The following is a 19,859-nucleotide window of genomic DNA, read 5'->3' as shown; positions in this document are numbered from 1 at the left end:
TACCTAGGTAGGTAGGTAAGGTAGGTACATCCCAACCATCGACATCACCTCAACTAACAAACCCCCAGCCTGCGCCTAACCACCTTCGCCTAACCACCTGCACCCGCCAGTGACCAGAACCCCCCCCCCCCCAATCTTTCTGCCTTTCTGCCCTTGAATTCCGCCTTCGTCTCCCTTGGCGCAAGCGTCGGTGCATCACCAGGACTCGCCTTCTTGCTTATCTCGCTTCAGCATCTTGATACCCTCATATTTTACGTCGTCGCATTTTTTTTTTTTGTTTCTGCGCTCCAGCTTCTTCCCCAAGCTGAGCCCCCCTGGGTGCGCACCATCTGCTGCCACCTTGTTGCTTTGCCCGAATTGGCCTTGCTGGTCCGTCCTTCTCCAGCCCTCCCTGCCTCCCTCCTCGCCCACAACCCGCCACCAAACCATTTTCTCCTTGGATGCCCCGCCATTTTGTGCCTGACAACTTGGCCCCAGCATCACACAACAACATCCGCTCTCAAACGTCTTCGTGTCCCCGTCTGCACCGATCCTGCCGCTCTCGAGGCTCAACATGGACACTGCTGCGCTTCGGGAGTTGCTTGGAGGCAGCTTGGCTACTGATGCGGATAATAGAAGGCGAGCCGAGCTGCAGCTGAAGCAGGTGGGTGAACATCCTTTTTTTTGTTGCGCCGCCGCCGCCGCCTCCTCCCCCCCTGCCCCATCCTCCTATTCCCACGCCGAGAGAAAAGGGAAGGAAAAAAGTAAAGGAAAAGAATGAAAAGAAGGGAAAAGGAAAGAAATGAAACAAAATGCAGGAGAGCTGGACTCCGTCGTAGCCAGGCTGCACCGCATACCATCGATCTGCGCTGAAGAGCTATGATTTCCACAATCATCCATGCCTTCAATAACACAAAAAAATCGAAGAAAAAAAAAACCTTCTTCATCACGATTCGGCGGTCCGGCTTTTTCTACTCCTTCACGCTCCCAAATGCTTGACCGTCATCCACCATGTTGCACCCCTGCACGATCGTTCTAAAGCATAAAGAATTGGTTGAAGTAACTGACTTTTTTTCTTCTTCTTTTTCTCTTCCTCCATTCGTCGCCAAATAGATCGAGGAACAACCAGGCTTCGTTGATGCCTTATTCGACATACTGCAGGTTGAACAAGAAGCAAGTGTACGACTAGCAAGTAGGTTGCTTTCTGAAACGTCCTTGAAGGAAACTGGAGCAGCTTTTTTTAGAAAACCATCGAGATCTGACGACGGACCCTCACAGCCGTTATCTATGTCAAGCATCGCGTCAACCGTGCGTGGCACCAGCCCGAGCAGTACAGTGGAGAATACATAATACCCGAGGACGAAAAGGCCCGTGTTCGAGATCGCCTGGTTCCGGTTCTTGCTGCGTCTGATAGCGCGGTTCGCCAACAACTCATTCCCGTTCTCCAGCGCGTGTTGCAGTGCGACTTCCCCGCCCGATGGCCTCGGTTCATGAATTTCACCACCGAGCTGCTAAACACCAATACTCCGAGCTCGGTACTTGCTGGCCTTCAATGCCTGCTCGCCATTTGCCGTGCCTTTCGATACAAGTCCCACGACAACCAGGATAGAGCCCAGTTCGACACCATTGTTGCCAGCAGCTTTCCTCGCCTGCTCTCCATTTGCAACGAGCTTGTGAACCAGGAAAGCGATGAGGCTGGTGAAATGCTTCATCTTGCTCTTAAGTCCTACAAGCATGCTACGTGGGTGAGTGAAAGAGACCTTGCAAAAGTAATCACCATGCAAAAAAGCTGTAAAGAGAAAGGAGAAGAAGAAAAAACAAACTGCTTTCAAGATGCCCGCGATATGACTGACTGGTGCCAACCCTCCCTCCGAGCAGCTTGAGCTTTCCAGTCACCTTCGACAGCAACAGGTAAACATTGCCTGGTGCACGGTGTTTTTGCAGACCGTTTCCAAGGTTGGGCCAGCCCAGGCCTTGCAAGGCGATTCCTTCGACCGTGAGAGACACCATTGGTGGAAGGCCAAGAAGTGGGCCTTTTTCAACTTGAATCGTCTATTCATCAGGTTTGTCACGTTTGTCCCGGCGATTGACGGATATCCTGACGCTGACCCGGCGTAAAACAGACACGGAAACCCTGCCAGCCCCGGCAAGGGTGACGAGGCTGCCCAGTTCGCCAAGAACTTCATCAGCACAGTGGCTCCCGAGATCCTGAAGCACTACCTGCAAGAAATTGAAAAATGGGTCGCCAAAACATCCTGGCTAAGCCGGCCCTGCCTCTCGTACATCATTGTGTTTCTGGACGAATCGGTCCGACCAAAGGAGATGTGGACGCACTTGAGACCTCACTTGACCAATCTTGTCACTCACTTCGTCTTCCCCGTCCTGTGTCTCTCCGAGGAGGATGCGGAGCAATTCGACGATGAGCCAGAGGAGTATCTGCACCGCAAACTCAACTATTTCGAGGAGGCTTCCGCCCCCGACGTCGCCGCCACCAACTTCCTCGTCAACCTGACCAAGAACCGTCGGAAGGAGACGTTTGAGATTCTCAAGTTTGTCAACGCAGTTGTCAACGAGTACGAGCAAGCACCAGACGACAAGAAGAACCATATGGCCAAGGAAGGAGCCCTGCGGATGATTGCGACGCTCGCGCCGGTGATTCTGAGCAAAAAGAGCCCAATCGCGGACCAGGTGGAGTATTTCCTGGTGCGATACGTGTTCCCCGACTTCACCAGCCCTCGGGGCTATCTCCGGGCTCGCGCTTGCGACACCATTGAGAAGTTCGAGCAGCTCAACTTTCAGGACGTGAACAATCTCATGACCATCTACCGGCACATCCTGGATTGCATGGCTGACCCCGCCCTGCCCGTCCGCGTCACGGCAGCTCTGGCCCTGCAGCCCCTTATCAGACACGACATCATCCGTACCAGCATGCAGCAGAGCATTCCCACGATCATGCAGCAGCTTCTCAAGCTGGCCAACGAGGTGGACATTGACGCGCTGGCCAACGTGATGGAGGATTTTGTCGAGATTTTTGCCACAGAACTGACCCCGTTTGCCGTCGCACTGTGCGAGCAGCTTCGCGACACGTATCTGCGCATCGTCCGCGAGCTTCTCGAAAAGGAAAGCAAAGCTGGCGAAGATGGAGAACTGTTTGCCGAATATGACGACAAGAGCATCACTGCACTTGGCGTCTTGCAGACAATTGGAACGCTGATCCTCACCCTTGAGAGCACACCGGACGTTTTGCTTCATATCGAAGCTGTCCTCATGCCCGTGATCAAGGTGACTCTTGAAAACAAGCTTTACGGTATGTTGTTGTTGTTGTTGTTGTTGTTGTTGTTGTTGTTGTCGTTGTCGTTGTCGTCTGCGTCCTTTGTCGATGGACGAAAAAGGAGCAAAACAGTTTTGATAAAATCCTCCATCCATTCGCGGTTCCGCCGTTGCTAAGCAAGGTCTTGTAGACTTATACAACGAGGTTTTCGAGATAATCGACAGCTGCACTTTTGCTGCCAAGGGCATCTCCCCTAACATGTGGCAAGCCTTTGAGCTGGTTCACACGACGTTCAAGGCCGGAGCGGAATATTACCTGGAAGATATGCTCCCCGCACTGGACAACTTTGTCCAGTACGGAACGTCGCAGCTGGTTCAGAACCCCGAGTACATCCAGGCCCTGTACTCGATGGTTGCCGACATGTTCACCGACCAGGTCCAGGGAGGGGTGGAGAGGATCTGCGCCTGCAAGCTCGCCGAGGCCATGATGCTCAGTCTTCGAGGTCAAATTGACAGCTGCGTCCAAGGTTTCACCAACATGGCCATGAGCATTCTCGCCGCCCAAGAGATCAAGATTAAGAGCTACAAGATCCATCTTATGGAGATGGTCATCAACTCGATCCACTACAATCCGCTGCTGACTCTGCAGGTGCTTGAAAACAAGGGTTGGACCAACCGCTTCTTCAGCCTGTGGTTTGGCAGCATGTCTTCCTTCAGTCGTGTGCACGACAAGAAGCTCTGCATCGTCGCCATCGCGGCTTTGCTAGGAGTGAATCATGAGCAAGTCCCCGCCAGCGTGTCTGTGGGCTGGCCACGTCTGCTCCAAGGAATCACCGAACTATTCCGCACCCTTCCCAACGCCATGAAGAGTAAGTGAGACGCAGACCGTCTGGTCCTTGCCCCCTTGTTAAACCCTCGAGTGCGTGGTTTTACGCCTCGGTCAGTATGGCTCACATGTGCAATGAACCCACTCTAGACCGTGAAGAAGCGTTACGTGACGACTTCCACCTCGAGTCAACCTACGACTATGGTGACGAGGACGAGTGGGATGACAATGAAGCCAACTGGAACGGTGAAGAGGAAGAACATAACGAGGACGAGAATCTCGAATCCAAGGATGAGAGCAAAGCTTACTTGGAGTTTTTGAATGACGAGGTGTGTAAACGGAACTGCGGCCTTTTTTACTCTCTTTTGTCGTCCCTTGTCCCTTTTTTTTTTTTTTTTTTTTTTTTTTCCTTTTTTCCTTCTTGTTTTATGCATACACGTGTGATTTGTGATGCTGACGCCAACACCCTGTCTCAGGCTCAGAAATACAGCCGTGCGATTGAGGACCCTGATGATGACGAGCTGGGAGAGGACAGTGTGCTCTTGGAATCCCCTCTTGACAAGATCGAACCCTATCAGCTGTTCAAGGCGACTCTTCTGAGTGAGTACCAACCAGCATCCAGTTGACGCGACGGATACGAAAAGATTTAGATTGCTGACGTGGAAACCCTGCCTCGTTCCCCTTCCTCCTTTTTTTGTCCCTTTTTTTTCTTTCTCACGTCTCCAGAAATGCAACAGGAACAGCCTCAGTTCTACAGCAGCCTCGCGGGTCATTTGTCTGCTGAAGAGCAGAACATGCTCCAAACAATCATGGTGAAAGCCGACGAAGTTGCGGTCCAGCAAGCGCAAGCTGCTGCGGCTGCTGCCGGTGTTGCACCAGCAAGCTAGTCGAGCATGCAAAGGCTGAAGCAGCAAGCGGTGCCAGAGCGAAGCCATATGCCAGCGTCGGACGCAGTATGATGTGTGAAGATTCTGCGCCCAATCTGTCTTCTGTTCTTTTTCTCATCTTTTCTTTATACTATTTTCCTTCCTCCTTTCTACTTTAAAGAAGATATCATCACAGTAAGGGCTGGAGTTTTGAGAGGGAATGATGAAGCATTTTTTTTTCTTTTTCTTTTTTTTCTTTGCGCGAAAAAAAGGGTATTGTTACACACGACCGAGTCAAACTTTGAGAAGGTGCGTGCAGATCGCCGACCGGGCCGAGCGGCTGATGCTGAAGTCGTGCCGTGCCTTTTGTGGAAACTGGCCAGCCTGATGCAGCCGCCGACGAAGCCCGACACAGTCCGACGAAGCTCGCCTTGATCGTTCTGCCATGCATCCCGCGTGGTGTGTCCAGATGGCAGGCAGCAACGACGTGGTGACGGAGGCGGTGCGCTGATTGGAAAACAGCTCCAAAGGCCATGTACACACATCTGGCTATCTGCTGCAGGAGTCGAGACAGGGATAGAGTTCTGTGAGGTGTGCAACGGCGGCGACGCATCTTGTTTGGAGACGAGCAGCAAAGAGGGTGGTGTACATGTACACGGCAGCAGGTAGAGCTTGGCAAAGCAAAGCGAAGCAAAGCAAAGCAAAGCAAAGCAGGTAGCAATTCAAGTGTCGGACAAGGCTGGGAAGTTGGGAGAGCAGAGGGGACGAAAATAAAGGCCAGTTTCAAAGAGTGAGGTCTGAATCAATTATCAACTGGCCAGCCGTCAGCTGAAGCAACCACGAGGCACCTGCCTCCTAGGTACTCCGTACAGGTAGGCGGGCCTTGTGGGCCTCTGAGGTCTGATACTCTCAAGGTACTCTGTACTCCGTACTCGGTAGGTACATGTACCTTTACCTACCAGCCCGTGTCAGTTGTCCGTCCGGGCGACGCCGAACGTTTGGGCCGCCTGGCCAAACCTGGCCATCTGACAATCTGGCCGTGAGCCACAGCCACAGCCACAGCCACAGCCGCCATGCATGTTCCCCGGCGAGCGCCGCTGTCCACCCCCGCAAGCAGCACACGGAGCCCAATCAGCGTCGCCGACTCGTTTCCTGTGGGGCAAAACCCACGCCTCCCCTCCCCTTGTCCTTGGTTCGTCTTCTCCCTTTGTCTTGCTTGGTTGTCTTCTTCCTCGTCATTCTTCTTCTTCAACACCGAAAAAGAGAAAAAAATAAAAAAAAAACAATTTGGTGGCAAGCTATTCTCGTGAAACCAGTTGGAGTGTTGGCCACTCACGCATCTACCAAAGCGAGCAGCTGTCCCGAGTCCGGCCCGGACCTGCACGAGTCATCTGGATGGTCCACGTGAGGCCCCTGCCTTGCATCTCCGTGGGAATAACCAGCGACAGACAGACACTTGGACTTGGGACGCTGCTGTGCAGACTGGACATCCGATTGCCAGCTTGATCTTGGTCGAGTTCCATCCATCCGTCGAGTGCTATACGTCGAGTGCTGCTGAAGAAAAGGAAAAAAAAAAAAAAAAATGACGACGAGATATCGTGTCGAGTGTGAGTTTCCCTCTTTGCTCGGCTTTTGCGAAATCTCGTGGGATCCTGGTTGGAGCCTATGGCTTGCTAACGCGCGGTTCAAAGATGCCCTCAAGACGCACAGGCGGGATCAATTCATCGGTAGGTGAGGCGGCGGCGTTGCCAGTAAACAACGGGTTGATGCTGCCCAGCGAGGCAGAGTGCAAAGAAGCAAACCTTTCAAAGCATCCATCAGCCGGGGTGCGCTGCTCTGCTTGGTGTTTGTCAACCGTCACTCTCACCACTCTCACACTCTCACCACTCTCACACTCTCACCACTCTCACACTCTCACACTCTCACACCCACCCTCAACTCTCGCACTCCAACAACCCGCCAGCTGCTCTCCAGGCTAACTCAACTCGCCGTCACGGTAGAATGGGTCAAGGGCCTGCTGGCAGTCCCGTTTGTTCTGTACTCGCAACCCACAGGCCTTCCTGGGGATGATGCCAGCGTCACCAAGATGGCCGAGGAGGCGCACAGGCGGTACGCAGAAATCATGCGAGACGTCGAGCTGATGATTGACGATCACAGTAAGTCTTGAGACCTGGCCGGCGCGGTCGGCGTGGTCGGCGTGCGGACAAGGGAGCAAAGGAAGCCCATTGACTGACCGTGGCCGGATTTGGCGGCCTCAGTCCTGCGACAGAGACAGTACCTATCCCAGATGCAGGCCCAGGACGGTCCTTACGCGGGCTTCATCTCCCCCGTGCCCTCCAAACTAGGCATGCTGGTTCCAACAGCCGGCCCCTTCTTCACGAGGCTGCCCCTGGAAGCCGCCTTCAAGTACCAGGACCGGAAGCGATACATCTCGTCCCGGCGCTACGTGGCCCCGTCCTTCAACGATGTACGTCTGATTCTCAACTCGGCGCAAATCATGGCCGTCACGGGCGGTGCGCTTCAGCTAGCCACGTTTGATGGTGACGTGACCCTGTACGACGACGGGGAGAGCCTGGAACCGTCGAGTCCCGTGATTCCGCGATTACTCGGTAAGAGCTTGAATCCTCCTTTTGAAAGTTGAAGAAGAAGAAGAAGAACAGAAAAACTTGGCAATGGACATGGCTCTCTTTTTTCTCACCAGTCTGATAAAAATGAAAAAAAAAAATTAAACTAAAAACAGACCTCCTGCGGAAAAACATTCGGATCGGCATCGTCACCGCTGCCGGCTACACCTCTGGTGAAGGGTACTACGGCCGTCTCCACGGGCTTCTGGACGCCATTGCCGGCTCGGCGGACCTGGACGACTCGCAGAAGCACAACCTCGTCATCATGGGCGGCGAGGCCAACTATCTGTTCACGTTTGACGCGTCGTCGCCGCACCGCCTGGCCTCGGTGCCCCGGCCCGACTGGCTCACCCCCGAGATGGCGGCCTGGTCCGAGGCGGAGATTGCGGCTCTTCTCGACGTGGCCGAGTCGGCCCTGCGCGACTGCGTGCGCACCCTGAACCTGCCGGCGACGATTGTGCGCAAGGACCGGGCGGTGGGCATCGTCCCGTCGGAGCCGCACCTGCGCATCGCGCGCGAGAGCCTGGAGGAGACGGTCCTGGTGGTGCAGCGCATCCTCGAGCTGAGCCACCTGGGCGCGCCGCAGACGCAGCCGCAGACCCCCCAGAGCCAGACGGAGCCGCAGACGCATTCCCAGATGCAGTCCCCGGCCCAGGCCCAGGCCCAGGCCCAGGCGCGGCGCGGCGGCCGCCAGAGGGGGATCCCGTTCTGCGCCTTCAACGGCGGGCGCGACGTCTTTGTCGACATTGGAGACAAGAGCTGGGGCGTGACGGTGTGCCAGCAGTGGTTCGGACGGCAGGGCACGGCCATCCGGGGCGAGAACACGCTCCACGTGGGAGACCAATTCCTGAGCGCCGGGTCCAACGACTTCAAGGCCCGCAGCGTCGGCACCACGGCGTGGATCGCCAGCCCGGCCGAGACGGTGGAGCTACTGGACGAGCTGGCGGACCTGATGCAGAAGAAGCTGTCGTGACCGGCCTTTGGCCGTAGCCTTTGACGGGGCCTTTGACGGGGCCTTTGACGGGGCCTTTGACGGGGCCTTTGACCAGGGGATGGCCCGAGACTCGGCAAGAAGAGGAGAAAGGGAAAGGAGGGGAAATCCCTGCGCTCGGTTCCATGTTGGTTCGCGTACCGTTGGTGAATGGTATGGCCTCGGCTCGCCTTTTGACGTGAATCAGCCGCCCTGTCCGTCGTTTCGTTTCGTTTCGTTTCGTTTCGTCTCGTCTCGTTTCGTCTCGTCTCGTCTCGTTTCGTTTCCGGTTTCATCCCTTGTTCGACCGACTTCATCGGCCACCACGCACACCAGCCATCAGCCCACCCTCTCGGTCTCAACGGCAACCGCATGGCCCCCTCCCCGCTGCAAAGACGCGCGCCCTACTGTCCTCTTGTCGGTGTGAAGTTGCCGGCATCCGAGCCACCGTCATGCGGTCCATGCCATCGCAACAGGGGGCGCTGGGGTCACTGCACCAGCGCGGCATCCGATGCCGTCTCTCTCTCACACACCCCCCTTCCTTCCTTCCCTCCTCTTCATCCACGCTCCGCCGCCTCGACGCGCTGCAGCTCCCAGAGGTAAATAAACGTATCAAGGAACCCAGGTGCCAGACCAGGCCAACTGCAACTCGTGTATCCGGCCCCCACCCCCCCTCCCGTAGCTTCGTCCTCCAACCTGCCCGTTTGTCGTCTTGCCTCGCCCGACTGTTTGCCCCAACCCATCCATCGCGATCCCCTTGTCGAAACACTCCCCTCCCCACCCTTCTATTCTATTCAGGGCTAGCGGACGCGCGGCATGCCCCTGAGCCAAATCTAGCCTTCGTCTGGGCACTCCGCATGTCGCATTCCTGGAGGGCAAAGTGGAAAGGCGCGTGTGGCCTGTTTTGCTCCCTCATCCCGCGCGCACGTCGCTTTCGCCACAAAACATTGTCGTCGTCCTCGTTGTTGTCGAGGTCGTCTTCCTTGCCGGTCCGCGGGGCGCCTCGCGGCGGAACAAGATCAAAGAAACCATTGATTGATTGATTGATTGATTGATTGATTGATTGATTGATTGATTCATTCATTCATTCATTCATTCGTTGGGGGCGCAAAAAAAAAAAAAAAACTCCTGCGAAATCAGCACCGGCGGACTGCAAAACCTTCCCAACTCCCCGTGCGGAGTTGGCCAGCGGAAGAAGCCTGGGGCCGCATCAGATCCAATCATCTGCCGCGGATTGCAATGCTGCTGCCTTTTTTCCTTGTTTGGCGGCGCCGTACGTACCTACTACTGTACGTACGGAAGCAATGTTCCTTGGGCTGGGCTGTGGCCCCCCCCCTCCCCCGCACCTTCCTTGTGCGCGCAACGTCGTTCGTCCCTGCGCTTTGCGCCGCGGAAGTCGGAAAATTTGTGTGTGGCTTGTTGACATGGCAGGGCAGGGTTGACAGGCAGCCAGACGGCAGCCGCTGCCATGCCATGCCATGCCAGGTTGCACAGACCATGTTGACTTGACGTCGTGTTGGGCGCATCCGTCGTCCCTTTTTGCCGGCCAGCATGACGTCAACGTGGGATTTTGCCGGCTGTCACTGTAACCGTCTGCAACTGCAACTGCAACTGCAACTATGTAAGCATCGACTGCAACTGGCACTGACACGGCAACCGTCGTCACTGCAACCGCCACTGCAACCGTCACCGTCACTGTCCCTGCATGCGCACTTGTCACAACAAACAAGCAAGGCATCGCAGTGCTACCTGTTTCGTCGACACCACGTTTGACCTGTTCTTGTTGCAGAGTGCGCCGCACCATGACCGTCCTGGTTTGCAATTCAATTCGCTTGGGACCTTTTCCAACACCAAGCCAATGCTCCTCCCATCCCGCGGTCATGGCACTTACACCGCCGCTCCATATCTAGAAAGTCTAACTTGATCAACAAATGCGCCCATGACAATGCTGAAAGCCAAGCAAAAGGGATAAAGAAGAAGAGGAAGAGGAAGGAGACTAATAATAACAATAAGAAAAAAAGGGCAATAAAAGAAAGAAAGAAAAACCAACGCCACCCCTCTCCTCGACTCCCCTATCATCGTCGTCGTCAAATCTCCTTTTCCCGCAAACCAGGCCGCACATGATTTCCAATAAAATAAATTAAAAGAAAATAAAATAAAATAAAAAAAGCCCCAGGTGCGCCGAGGCATAAAGTAAAAGAATCAAAGTCGCCCATGTCCAGCCTGTACCTCATGATAAGTACATTCATCGTTGTGAATTCGTAATTTCGTTGTCACGCCTCACCACTACGACCCCTTCGACCTTTCCCACACCTGCAGGCCATGGGCTGGACAAAACATGGACGACTGGCAATAAAAAACAGGGCCAAAAAAGAAAAAAAAACCACAAACACAAACACTTTCCATCAACGCCATTGTCCATCCAATGCGATTGATCGCTTCCTTGTTCTGCGCCATAAAGTGATGGGCCCCGATTCTTCTTCAAACAAATCACCCCCCCTCTCCCGAAGTTACCACGATTTTCCCCTTGAAGCTAGTGTTTCAGTTCAGGTTGGTCCGAGTAGTCCTTGATAGAGTAGTTCTTGATACTATTCTTAATTTTTTTTTTGGCTCGCCTCCAGAAAAAGAAAAAAAAAAGCCTCAGTATCCAGCACTGCCCGGCATCTTGCCGAGTGAGTGCGATCCAGAAGTCTTGGGAGGGAGGTGGTTGTGGCAGAAAATCTTCCTGGCCGAGCCCTTGTTGCACGTATCCTTCTTGGTGGCGTCGATAATCTGACTGTGTTCCTCATACGACTCCAGCTGGCAACACTCCACATTCCTCATCCACCGATTGTTGACCACGTCGTTGATGGTGATGCGCTTGCCGGGGTTCGGATTCAGCATTTGCAGCAGGATGCGCCGCAGAGCCGGCGGGTTAACGCCAACGTCCAGGGCGTAGCAGTTGGGGTAGTCCGTGTCCGTGATGCACGCGTCGCGCTCCGAGTGCTTGCTGTACCACTTGTCCCAGCCCTTGACCAGTTTGTCGTAGTGGAGGTTGCCACGCTCGGCGCGCGACCATATGGCGCCACCAAAGGTGAGGTAAATCATGACAATGGCCGAGCCCCACACGTCCAGCGCCCTCGGATCATAGCTCTCCTTCTTCTCCAACACCTCGGGCGCAATGTACGGCTCGCTGCCGCAGATTCCGGGCGCGCACAGCCGCACCTCTCCCATGTTTTGCCCGCACTGGCCCCCGGATTCTCGCAGGCCCGGGTGCGTCCCGCTAAAGACCTCGGACACGCCAAAGTCGGTGATTTTGAGCTTGCTGTCCTTGGTGAGGAGCAGGTTCTCGAGCTTGATGTCGCGATGCGCGATTCCGTTGGCGTGCAAGTAGTTGACGCCCTGTATCAGCTGCTTGAACAGGCACAGCCGGTCCTTCTTGCGGTCCTCCCCCTTGAGAAACCCCTTTTGCACCAGGCTGAAGAGGTCGCCCTCGGAGCAGTATTCCATCACGTGGTTCCATCGGCCGTGGTCCGTGCAGAGCCGGATCGTCTCCACAATGTTGGGGTGGTGCAGGCTTTTGCCGATGCTGTACTCGGACTTGATCTTGTTCTCGTAGTCTTGTTGACTTTCCCTGTTCGACTTGCCTCGAAACTCCTTGACCGCGTACAGCTCGCCCGGGCATCCCTTTCGGCCCATCAGAGTCACCTTGGATGCGGCGCCCTTGCCGAGATGCCTCCCGTGGCGACCCAAAAGCTTGCTCTGGTACTCAAACTCGGTCAGGAGTTCGGCCACGTCAACAGTGAAATCGTCCGGCAGGCTTAGGCTCATGCGACGGGCCTTGGCGCCAGTCCCCGCGTCTGGAGGCAGCGGCCAGGGGAGGCGTTGAGGGGGGTACATCTTCTCCTCGTCGACGTGTTTCGGGAGGGGCGCGCCGCTTGGTCTGTCGCCCGTGTCAAAACTGCTCGCTCGTCGTGGAGTCTTTGGTGGCCGATGCCCACGACCTATGGTAGCCCCGACAAAGTTGACGGCGCGGCCTCGCAGAGTAAGTCCAGTGGATGCTCGATTCTTCTTAAAGTCGGCAGGATTGGGCAACGACCCACTGGTGATTCCACTGTTGACGCGATGCGAGGGGGCCATTTCCAGTGGCGATCCGGGCGAAGGCGGCGAGTTTGACCGAGTAGTCGTCCATGACTTGACGCCATTTGGGCAGCGAGGAGTCATGACTCCATGGGTGTTGACGAAACTACTCGACTGAGGGGCAGATTCGGAAACTGGCGCGTGAGAATCCGTCACGGCATATTCTCTATCTTTCTCGAGGGTGGAGTTGCTACGCCGGAATAGCCGCGACATTTTTCTCCTGAGATTGCTCCTAGAGCTGTTGGCGGAGCGCCGTCGTAGCGTGGGCTGTGATGGTGGCGGCTGCTGCTGCTGCTCTTGCTGCTGCTGCTGCTGCCGCTGTGGTTCCTGATCAGGAACCTGAAGATGAGGTGTGGCAGCAAGATGACCGAGAATATGACCGGCGGGAGATTCTGAAGGTACAGCTGTTTTCGAGAGGAATAAAGGAGCCTTGTGGTGAGTAAAGGCTGGGGGGTTCTGGGCCGAGTGCACTTTCTGAAGCGCTTGCTGATAGTCGTGGTACTGGCTGTGGTGCACAGTGGAAAAATCTCTTGAGTGGCGCCCTCCGCTGACAGGAGTGACCGGCTCAATGGGCGAGTCGGTGCCAGACTCCTTGTCACCTTCTTCAAGGATGGGATCGGTGATGTCTGGAGGAAATTGGGGGAGCGAGAAAGAATGGCTGCTTGAACAATGGCTAAGGGGGGGCGACGAAGAATTTGACGGGTCCGTCAACGGGGTGGGATAGGGAAGGGCTGTCGGCATCGGGGTCGGCGTCCTGGACGGCGTATTGGTGGAACTAGGGACGGACGTGGTTGCTGCATCTAGGATTAGCCAGGGTAAGGAGGAAGAAAAAAAAGTCAGCAGGCCGCCTTGAGCGCGCCGCGCAGTCACGTCACTGTCAATGGCGTGCGGTGCGAGTGACGGGCTGGGAACTTGGGGGGGGGAGGTGGGGGGGGGTGTAGTGGCCCAGGCAGGGCAAGGCCGTCGTCTGGACTCTGGGCTTATTGAGTGCGCATTACGGACGGATGGGCGCTCCAAAAGCGAGGAAAGTGGCCAATGATGGCGGAGTGGGAGGAGGGGTGGCGCTCATGGGCCGGGGTCTTGGGACAATGTGGTTGGTGGATATGTTTCAGAGAAGGAGAGAGAGGGGGGCGTGCTTTCCCGGTTTTTATAAAGACGGGGTTTGGTTTGGGGTAAGCTGCAGGGGCCCTCCCTCCTTTTTGAATGGCCCCTCGGCCGTCGAGAGTCGAAATGAAAATGAAAATGCGAGGCAGAAGTGAATGGCAAGGGAAGATGTAGAGACTGAAGGAAGAAAAAGAGGAGGGGGGGAAAGATGGAAAAAAAAAAAGAAAAAGAGAAAAAGAGAGGAATAAAGAGGAAAATAAAAAGGAAGGGCAGAGGCGGACGGCGGGAAATAAGCGGCAAGACTAGAGTAGCCGAGGTGCAAAATCGTACTCACCATCGACAGTCAGAGAAGACAGTGTTCGTCGCATATCCTTGGTGTCCAATGATGACGAGGCCCATGGAGAAGCGTGAGCCAGGGAGATGGTCATGGTGGTGGTCATGGGCCACAAATTTTCTCTTTTTTTTTCCGGGTTGTTGGGAGACATGAGGATGGGTGGAAAGCGACCAGACGCACGCAACCTGGGCGGTCGCCACTCGAGCGCGACTCTCCAACAAAAACTTTCCAGGAAAAAAAGTCCGGGCCAGTATTCGGTATCCGCTAGTCAAGTCAGACTGCAGGTTGCAGGCTCGGGAGCGGACGACCCTTTCTGCAACCTTGAGCTGACGGAATATCGGTACACGCCGGAGGGTGGGAAGGCGCTGCTAGAAGCCAAATGGAACCAATGGGCCGTGGGCCACCAAGAGGCGCCACAATGTCAACTTGACCAGATCTAACAATAAAAAGAGGGGTGGATGGCACCATGTGATGGCTTGCACGGGTCGAGCCACTAAGAAGCCGGCGAGTGCACCGATGCGGAGACGCTAGGTTTTCCGGACCTTTCGTTTCTTGCAGAGTGGAAGAGGTTCTTGCTGGTCTTGGCCTGTGGGAGATGCCGTCGTCCCGGCCGTGCAGATAACATGCGCGGAACTTGGGATTTGCCCCAATAGTGTCGGAAAAGGGTTGGGGGAAGACGGAAGTTGAAAAAACTCCAACACCGAGGATGAAATTTCGCCGGAACGAGTTGGAGGGAAATTGAAGCTGGTCCAACAATAACCGACGAGCCTGGGCAGTGGGCACTGTCGACAACAGCGTGAGGGTCACTCCTGAGCGTTTCGGTTGCCAACGGAGCAAGGCGCTGGATGCTATGGGCGAATGACTTGCTTGCTGGGTTCCTTGGCCGCAATTTCGAGGTTGGTGACCATCAAACACAGCCAAGAATGCCGTCGCTCAAGTGACTGGTGCGATTTCGAGCAGGTGAAAGAGACAAGAGGTGGCCGGTCAGTCAGGCGAGTGGTCAGTCAGAAGGGTGGTCGATCAAGGCCGAGCGACAGTTTGCACAACTGCACAAGGAGGAGGAGAAAAAGATGAAAAAGGATCAAAAGGAATAAAATGGGAAGAAAAAAAAAGGAAAGAAAGAAAATAAGGGGGGGCCTGCTGAGCTAGGACACGGAAATGAGGTTGATAGGGGTCAAACGGACTCAATCCAGCAGTGTCGACATAAAAAGATGGGTTCCGACTTCAGGATAAGCTACAAGCTTTGGCGAGGGTGAGATTAAAACATGGGAGGGCAGAGAGGCATTAATAGCAAAAAGGTATCTCCATCCTGGGACGCAAGTGGCGACGGTAGATTTAGCAGACATGGCAAAAGGCCAGGCAGGGCAGGCAGGAGCGAGCGGCTGCGTGATGATGCTTGCTTGGCATTAGCGCCCCAACTCCTGGTTTGTCCCGCCCATACCGATTTGAGACATGTTGACTGCAGGTGCGTGAGTTGCGATGGGTTATCGCAGCCGCCTTTTCGGCCGGGTCGTTAGTGCCTTGTTGGACAAGTTCTCCTCAACAGGAGCCTGCTTGACCCACTTGACCAGGCCAAAGGTGAACAAAGGCAGGGCTTGGCAGGGTTTGGCAGGGTTTGTCCGGGCTTGGCGGGGCTTGGCGGGGCTTGGCGGGCTTGGCATGCCAGAGCAGGCCAGGTCAAGCAAGTGTGAAGTCAAGTTCAAATGTATGCCACCGTGTGGTGTTCCGATCTCCCACGTGACTCCGTAGAAGAGGCATGCATTAGTAAGCGGTACTAGTCGTTTGCCCCAACCAGGCGCACCAGAGGGCGATATCCGATGTCATCCAACCATGCTAGGAGACCGTGTATGTTCTTACAGTGCAGGACGTCAGCAATGGCATTGTAGGAACTGTGAGAGGTGTGCGATTAGCTTAGTTCGAGCCTACCTCCCCCTAAGGTAGGTACGTACTTACTAAGGTTCCTGAGCCCCATGCCCCAGGTAGGTAGGTAGGTAGTGAGTGGTGGTACAGCGCGGGCACTCGTGGAGGCTGAACTAGCTCATTTCCATCATGAATCAACATTGACGGATGCACGAAGCGTCAATACATCTCAGGTGTACTGCGTACCCCCCTAGAAGATAGGTAAGGTACCTAAGGTACCTAGGCAGTGAAATCGCCTGAAGCAAAGCACCCCCGACTACAGAGTTCAGAAGTAAAGCGAAAGAAACCAGAAGTAAAGCGAAAGAAACCAGAAAAACAAAAAAAAATTCCAGAGGACAAGAGAGAAAAAGGTACAAGGAAAAGCAAAATGCCGAAATCTGTACGAATTAATGTAAAATTGCCGCCCCCCTCCGCATTAGCCGGATTCAATCTGCCATGTGGGATTTTCAGCATTTACCTCGACAGTTTTGCTTTTCTTGTTGTTTGGGTTTTCAAAATCTGCTGACCGAATTGCAGAAGGTTTTCCAGTGCCATGTGCTCCGTACCTCCAACTCCAAACTCATGTGTAGGTACCTGCGTCCACAGAGACACGCGCAATATTAGTTCACCACAAGACTCTTAAAACTCTGTAATTCCACCGCCATCGGACTCGGTGCTAGCCAGAAAATGCCAGCCTTTTTTGGAAAGCGCCTAATTAATGTCTTGCGATGATAACTTACTATACATTGCATACCTCCTAGCTCCTACCTGGGTACCTAGGTAGGTAGTAGGTCAATGTGCATGCACGAGCTCGTGCCTCGTCCGGGAAGCGAAACCGGGGGCACCGGGGTGCATTTCGCGCGCCTTGCCTTGCGTTTGTTGTACCCGTACCCCGTGCCCCGTACCCCGTACCCCGTACCCCATAGTACGCAACCCCGTGCCGAAATTAGACGCCAGGGAGGCAGAGAACTACCTATGTGGGCTGCGCTGCCCCTTCTCATTGAGTCTCATTCTCTTACGCTTCAGCATCCGGACAGTCCTTTGGTGACATGCAGGTCTTGGCACGATTCTTGGCGCGATTTCCCATCCGCCACGCCAGCAGCTGCGGTTCGACAGTTTGTCTTTGGCCGAGCGCATTGTGAGCACCGAGGGCAGCTGCCGGTTCGGTTCTTGGCGGACTGCGTGCGTGGTTCAGGTTTGCTTCAGTCCGCATCGTCAGATCTGCCCCCGTCACAATTTCCATCGACGCATCCCCAGGCCATGGCCCATCGTCGGCTGTTTTACGAAACGGAAACAGACGGCTCGGTACCGGGTGGATTTGGACTTCGTGCTGCATCTCTCTCGACCCGGGGGACTAAAAACGGAGGGTACAGGTCAACCGACCTGTGTCCCCCCCTTGTCATCCGACTCCCCCATAATAACTTAACTGACCTGACCATTGCTGTGGGCTATACTCTTAATATAATTGGTTTATTAGGGAATAGTGGGTCAGGTCACTTTGTATAGAAAACTATATGGAGAAGTACTTTCTCTGATATTTTACTAGGTTCTTAGGTAGGGGTACCTAGTAAAAGAAATTAAAGAAGTCACTTTCTTTAGAAATATATAGGGAGAAGTACTTTCTCCACTGTTTTATTAGGTTCTTACGTAAGGGGTACCTAGTAAGAATATTAAAGAAGTCACTTTCTTTAGAAATATATATATAAAGGAACCTCTCTTTCTATCCCTAGTACCTAGATACTAGGTACCTAGGTACTTAGTAGAAATATAAGAAGTCACTTTATATAGAAAAATATATATAAAGGTACTTTTTCTACGTATAGTACCTAAGGACCTAGGTACCTACCTACCTAATAAAAGAAAGGAAGTCACTTTCGATACAAAAGTCTATATAAAGGTACTTTTATCTACTTTTAATATTAGGTTCTTAGGTAGGGATGCCTAGTAAAAATATAAGGGAAGTCACTCACTATAGAAAAATATATATAAAGATACTTTATAGTCTAGTGGCTACTATAGATTAAAGGATCTACTACTATTTATTAGCGTATCTCTATATTAGGAAAGAGCATTGGTCAGGTCTGTTAAGTTATTATGGGGGAGTCGAATGACTAGGGGGGGGCATAGGTCGGTTGATATGTAGTCTCCTAAAAACGGAAGAAAGAAGCCATGGGTCATTGCTGAAGGTCTTGGAAAGCCAACCCACCCACCTCGGGTTGTTCTACGGTCCAGTCCGTGCTTGCACTAGTTTTTTTTTTTTTTTTTTTTTTTTTTTTTGAGTTTTGACTGATCGCCAGGTGCCTCCTGTAATTTGTCCGAGGTGATCCCTTTCAATTGCGATGTGGCTGCCAACTAGGTAACTAACTTGTTGGTCGCAGACGCGGTCGTTCAGCCGCAGGCGCTGGGCCCCTTTTCGAATAGATCCAGTATACTTTGCTGTTCCTACACGGCATCCTACGGGAAAATGAAATAAAGGGAGACGAGGACTAAAGAGAAGACCCACGGCGTACACTACGAGAAACGGTTCACAAGAGACACAAGAGACGTCCAGGCTCGTAGCTCTCCATCCCCATCATGGCTTCTGCATAAAGAACACCAGACCCCTTTACTCAAGAGAGAGTCCCTTCTGGTAAGTCAAACCCTTGTCAACAGTCGTGGTTTCAGCCTTTGTAGGAATGGCGGGCTCTCTCTGTATGCAACGCTCAACTTGCTGGAAACAGAGTCGGCTCTATCTCGAGATGCACTCACTCTAACGGCCGAGTGGAAACGATCACGAATGCCCTCAACGGCCAATAGCCAAGCTAATTGGCGAGTCAGCCGATTCCCTATCACTACACCACCACCATGACCACCACCACCACCACAGTATGGAGCGGGCTGCTCCGCACAGGTCGGACCCGAAATGTTGGACATTATTCGACGCAGACGACAGCGACGCGACCGAGTTTTGGTCATGCATGTCTTGAAGGATTTGCCAAGACTGGCATTGACCCCCTTCAATCTGATGCCCTACCCTAGCGGCCTAGCCTATGCCCCGTAGCCGGCCAGTCTCCCAGACCCAGACCAGTTGACCCTAGGCGAACCAGTCCCAGTGGAAACATAGGAGGAGAGGAAGAGGATAGGCGATGACAGAAACCAGAAGTCGCTTTTTGCCGGTAAATCTTGCCAGGCCTTGGAGCACGGAGTACCGAGTACGGACTTTTAAAGTGCTAGACAAGTCTCAGCCAGAGCGAGGTCACCCGCACGAACAGGCGCTGCATGGCATCAATAGGATGTCAATGTCTCATGCGGCTTGAATCACCCAACCACAAATGTTATGGGCGGCCACGGCCACGTAAACTGTCTCTCCTGACGGACTGATCGTCATGATTCAATGCCTCATTGAAATAGACTTGTCTGTCAAGGTCTGAGACATATCTTGTCGACGCCGCCGCGGGTTTTGGATCGATTCCGTTGCCTGTTTAGGGCGTGCTAACCTTATCTGTCACCGAGAACCAGAATTGGAAAAAAAAAAAAAAAAAAAAAAAGGAGGCGGAAACAGCTTCGAATGACATCACGCTGGGAGGCAGGCGGCTTGCATCCTGCCAGGTACCGGGGAGGTGCCTTGGGGTATGCAAGACTTGAAAAAAGAGTACTGCCTCCTTCTGTAGAGCAAAAGTTGCGGATGCACCAGCACCAGCATTACGGGAAGTGCCAAGCCTATAATTTCCTGGGATACCAGGTACAAGGCGCCTGACCTACCGGCCTCCTCTAAGGTCTGGTACCATACGCCTCAGTGCACGGTACTCGACTCTACCTAGGTAGAGGGCCAAGTAAACTGACTCAACTGCAATCTGCCCAAGCCGGCACTTGTTGGTGTCATTGGTCA

The 19,859-nt window shown here is 53.8% G+C and overlaps 4 protein-coding genes across 4 annotated transcripts; 2 read left to right on the top strand and 2 right to left on the bottom strand.

Annotated features, from left to right (window-relative positions):
- Nucleotides 1-553: 553 nt before the first annotated feature.
- On the top strand, nt 554-4,962 carry UV8b_04137 (uncharacterized protein; the record flags this gene model as incomplete). Its single annotated transcript, XM_043141635.1, has 9 exons — nt 554-643; nt 1,093-1,171; nt 1,258-1,724; nt 1,858-2,042; nt 2,103-3,286; nt 3,441-4,118; nt 4,226-4,404; nt 4,552-4,675; nt 4,802-4,962. 9 exons carry the CDS (start codon nt 554-556, stop codon nt 4,960-4,962), a joined length of 3,147 nt encoding a protein of 1,048 aa, XP_042997569.1.
- Nucleotides 4,963-6,523: 1,561 nt separating this feature from the next.
- On the top strand, nt 6,524-8,538 carry UV8b_04136 (uncharacterized protein; the record flags this gene model as incomplete). Its single annotated transcript, XM_043141634.1, has 5 exons — nt 6,524-6,548; nt 6,633-6,668; nt 6,942-7,097; nt 7,200-7,550; nt 7,682-8,538. The coding sequence occupies 5 exons, from the start codon at nt 6,524-6,526 to the stop codon at nt 8,536-8,538; spliced, it is 1,425 nt and encodes a 474-aa protein (XP_042997568.1).
- A 2,637-nt stretch (nt 8,539-11,175) lies between these two features.
- Nucleotides 11,176-13,395, bottom strand: UV8b_04135 (uncharacterized protein; the record flags this gene model as incomplete). Its single annotated transcript, XM_043141633.1, has 1 exon — nt 11,176-13,395. The coding sequence occupies one exon, from the start codon at nt 13,393-13,395 to the stop codon at nt 11,176-11,178; it is 2,220 nt and encodes a 739-aa protein (XP_042997567.1).
- Nucleotides 13,396-17,006: 3,611 nt separating this feature from the next.
- UV8b_04134 (uncharacterized protein) lies at nt 17,007-17,260 on the bottom strand (the record flags this gene model as incomplete). Its single annotated transcript, XM_043141632.1, has 2 exons — nt 17,007-17,169; nt 17,226-17,260. The coding sequence occupies 2 exons, from the start codon at nt 17,258-17,260 to the stop codon at nt 17,007-17,009; spliced, it is 198 nt and encodes a 65-aa protein (XP_042997566.1).
- Between the last annotated feature and the right edge of the window lie 2,599 nt (nt 17,261-19,859).

Source organism: Ustilaginoidea virens, chromosome 3, assembly GCF_000687475.1.
Source record: "Ustilaginoidea virens chromosome 3, complete sequence".
Lineage (NCBI taxonomy): Eukaryota > Fungi > Ascomycota > Sordariomycetes > Hypocreales > Clavicipitaceae > Ustilaginoidea > Ustilaginoidea virens.
This window is presented reverse-complemented; position numbering and strand designations above follow the sequence as displayed.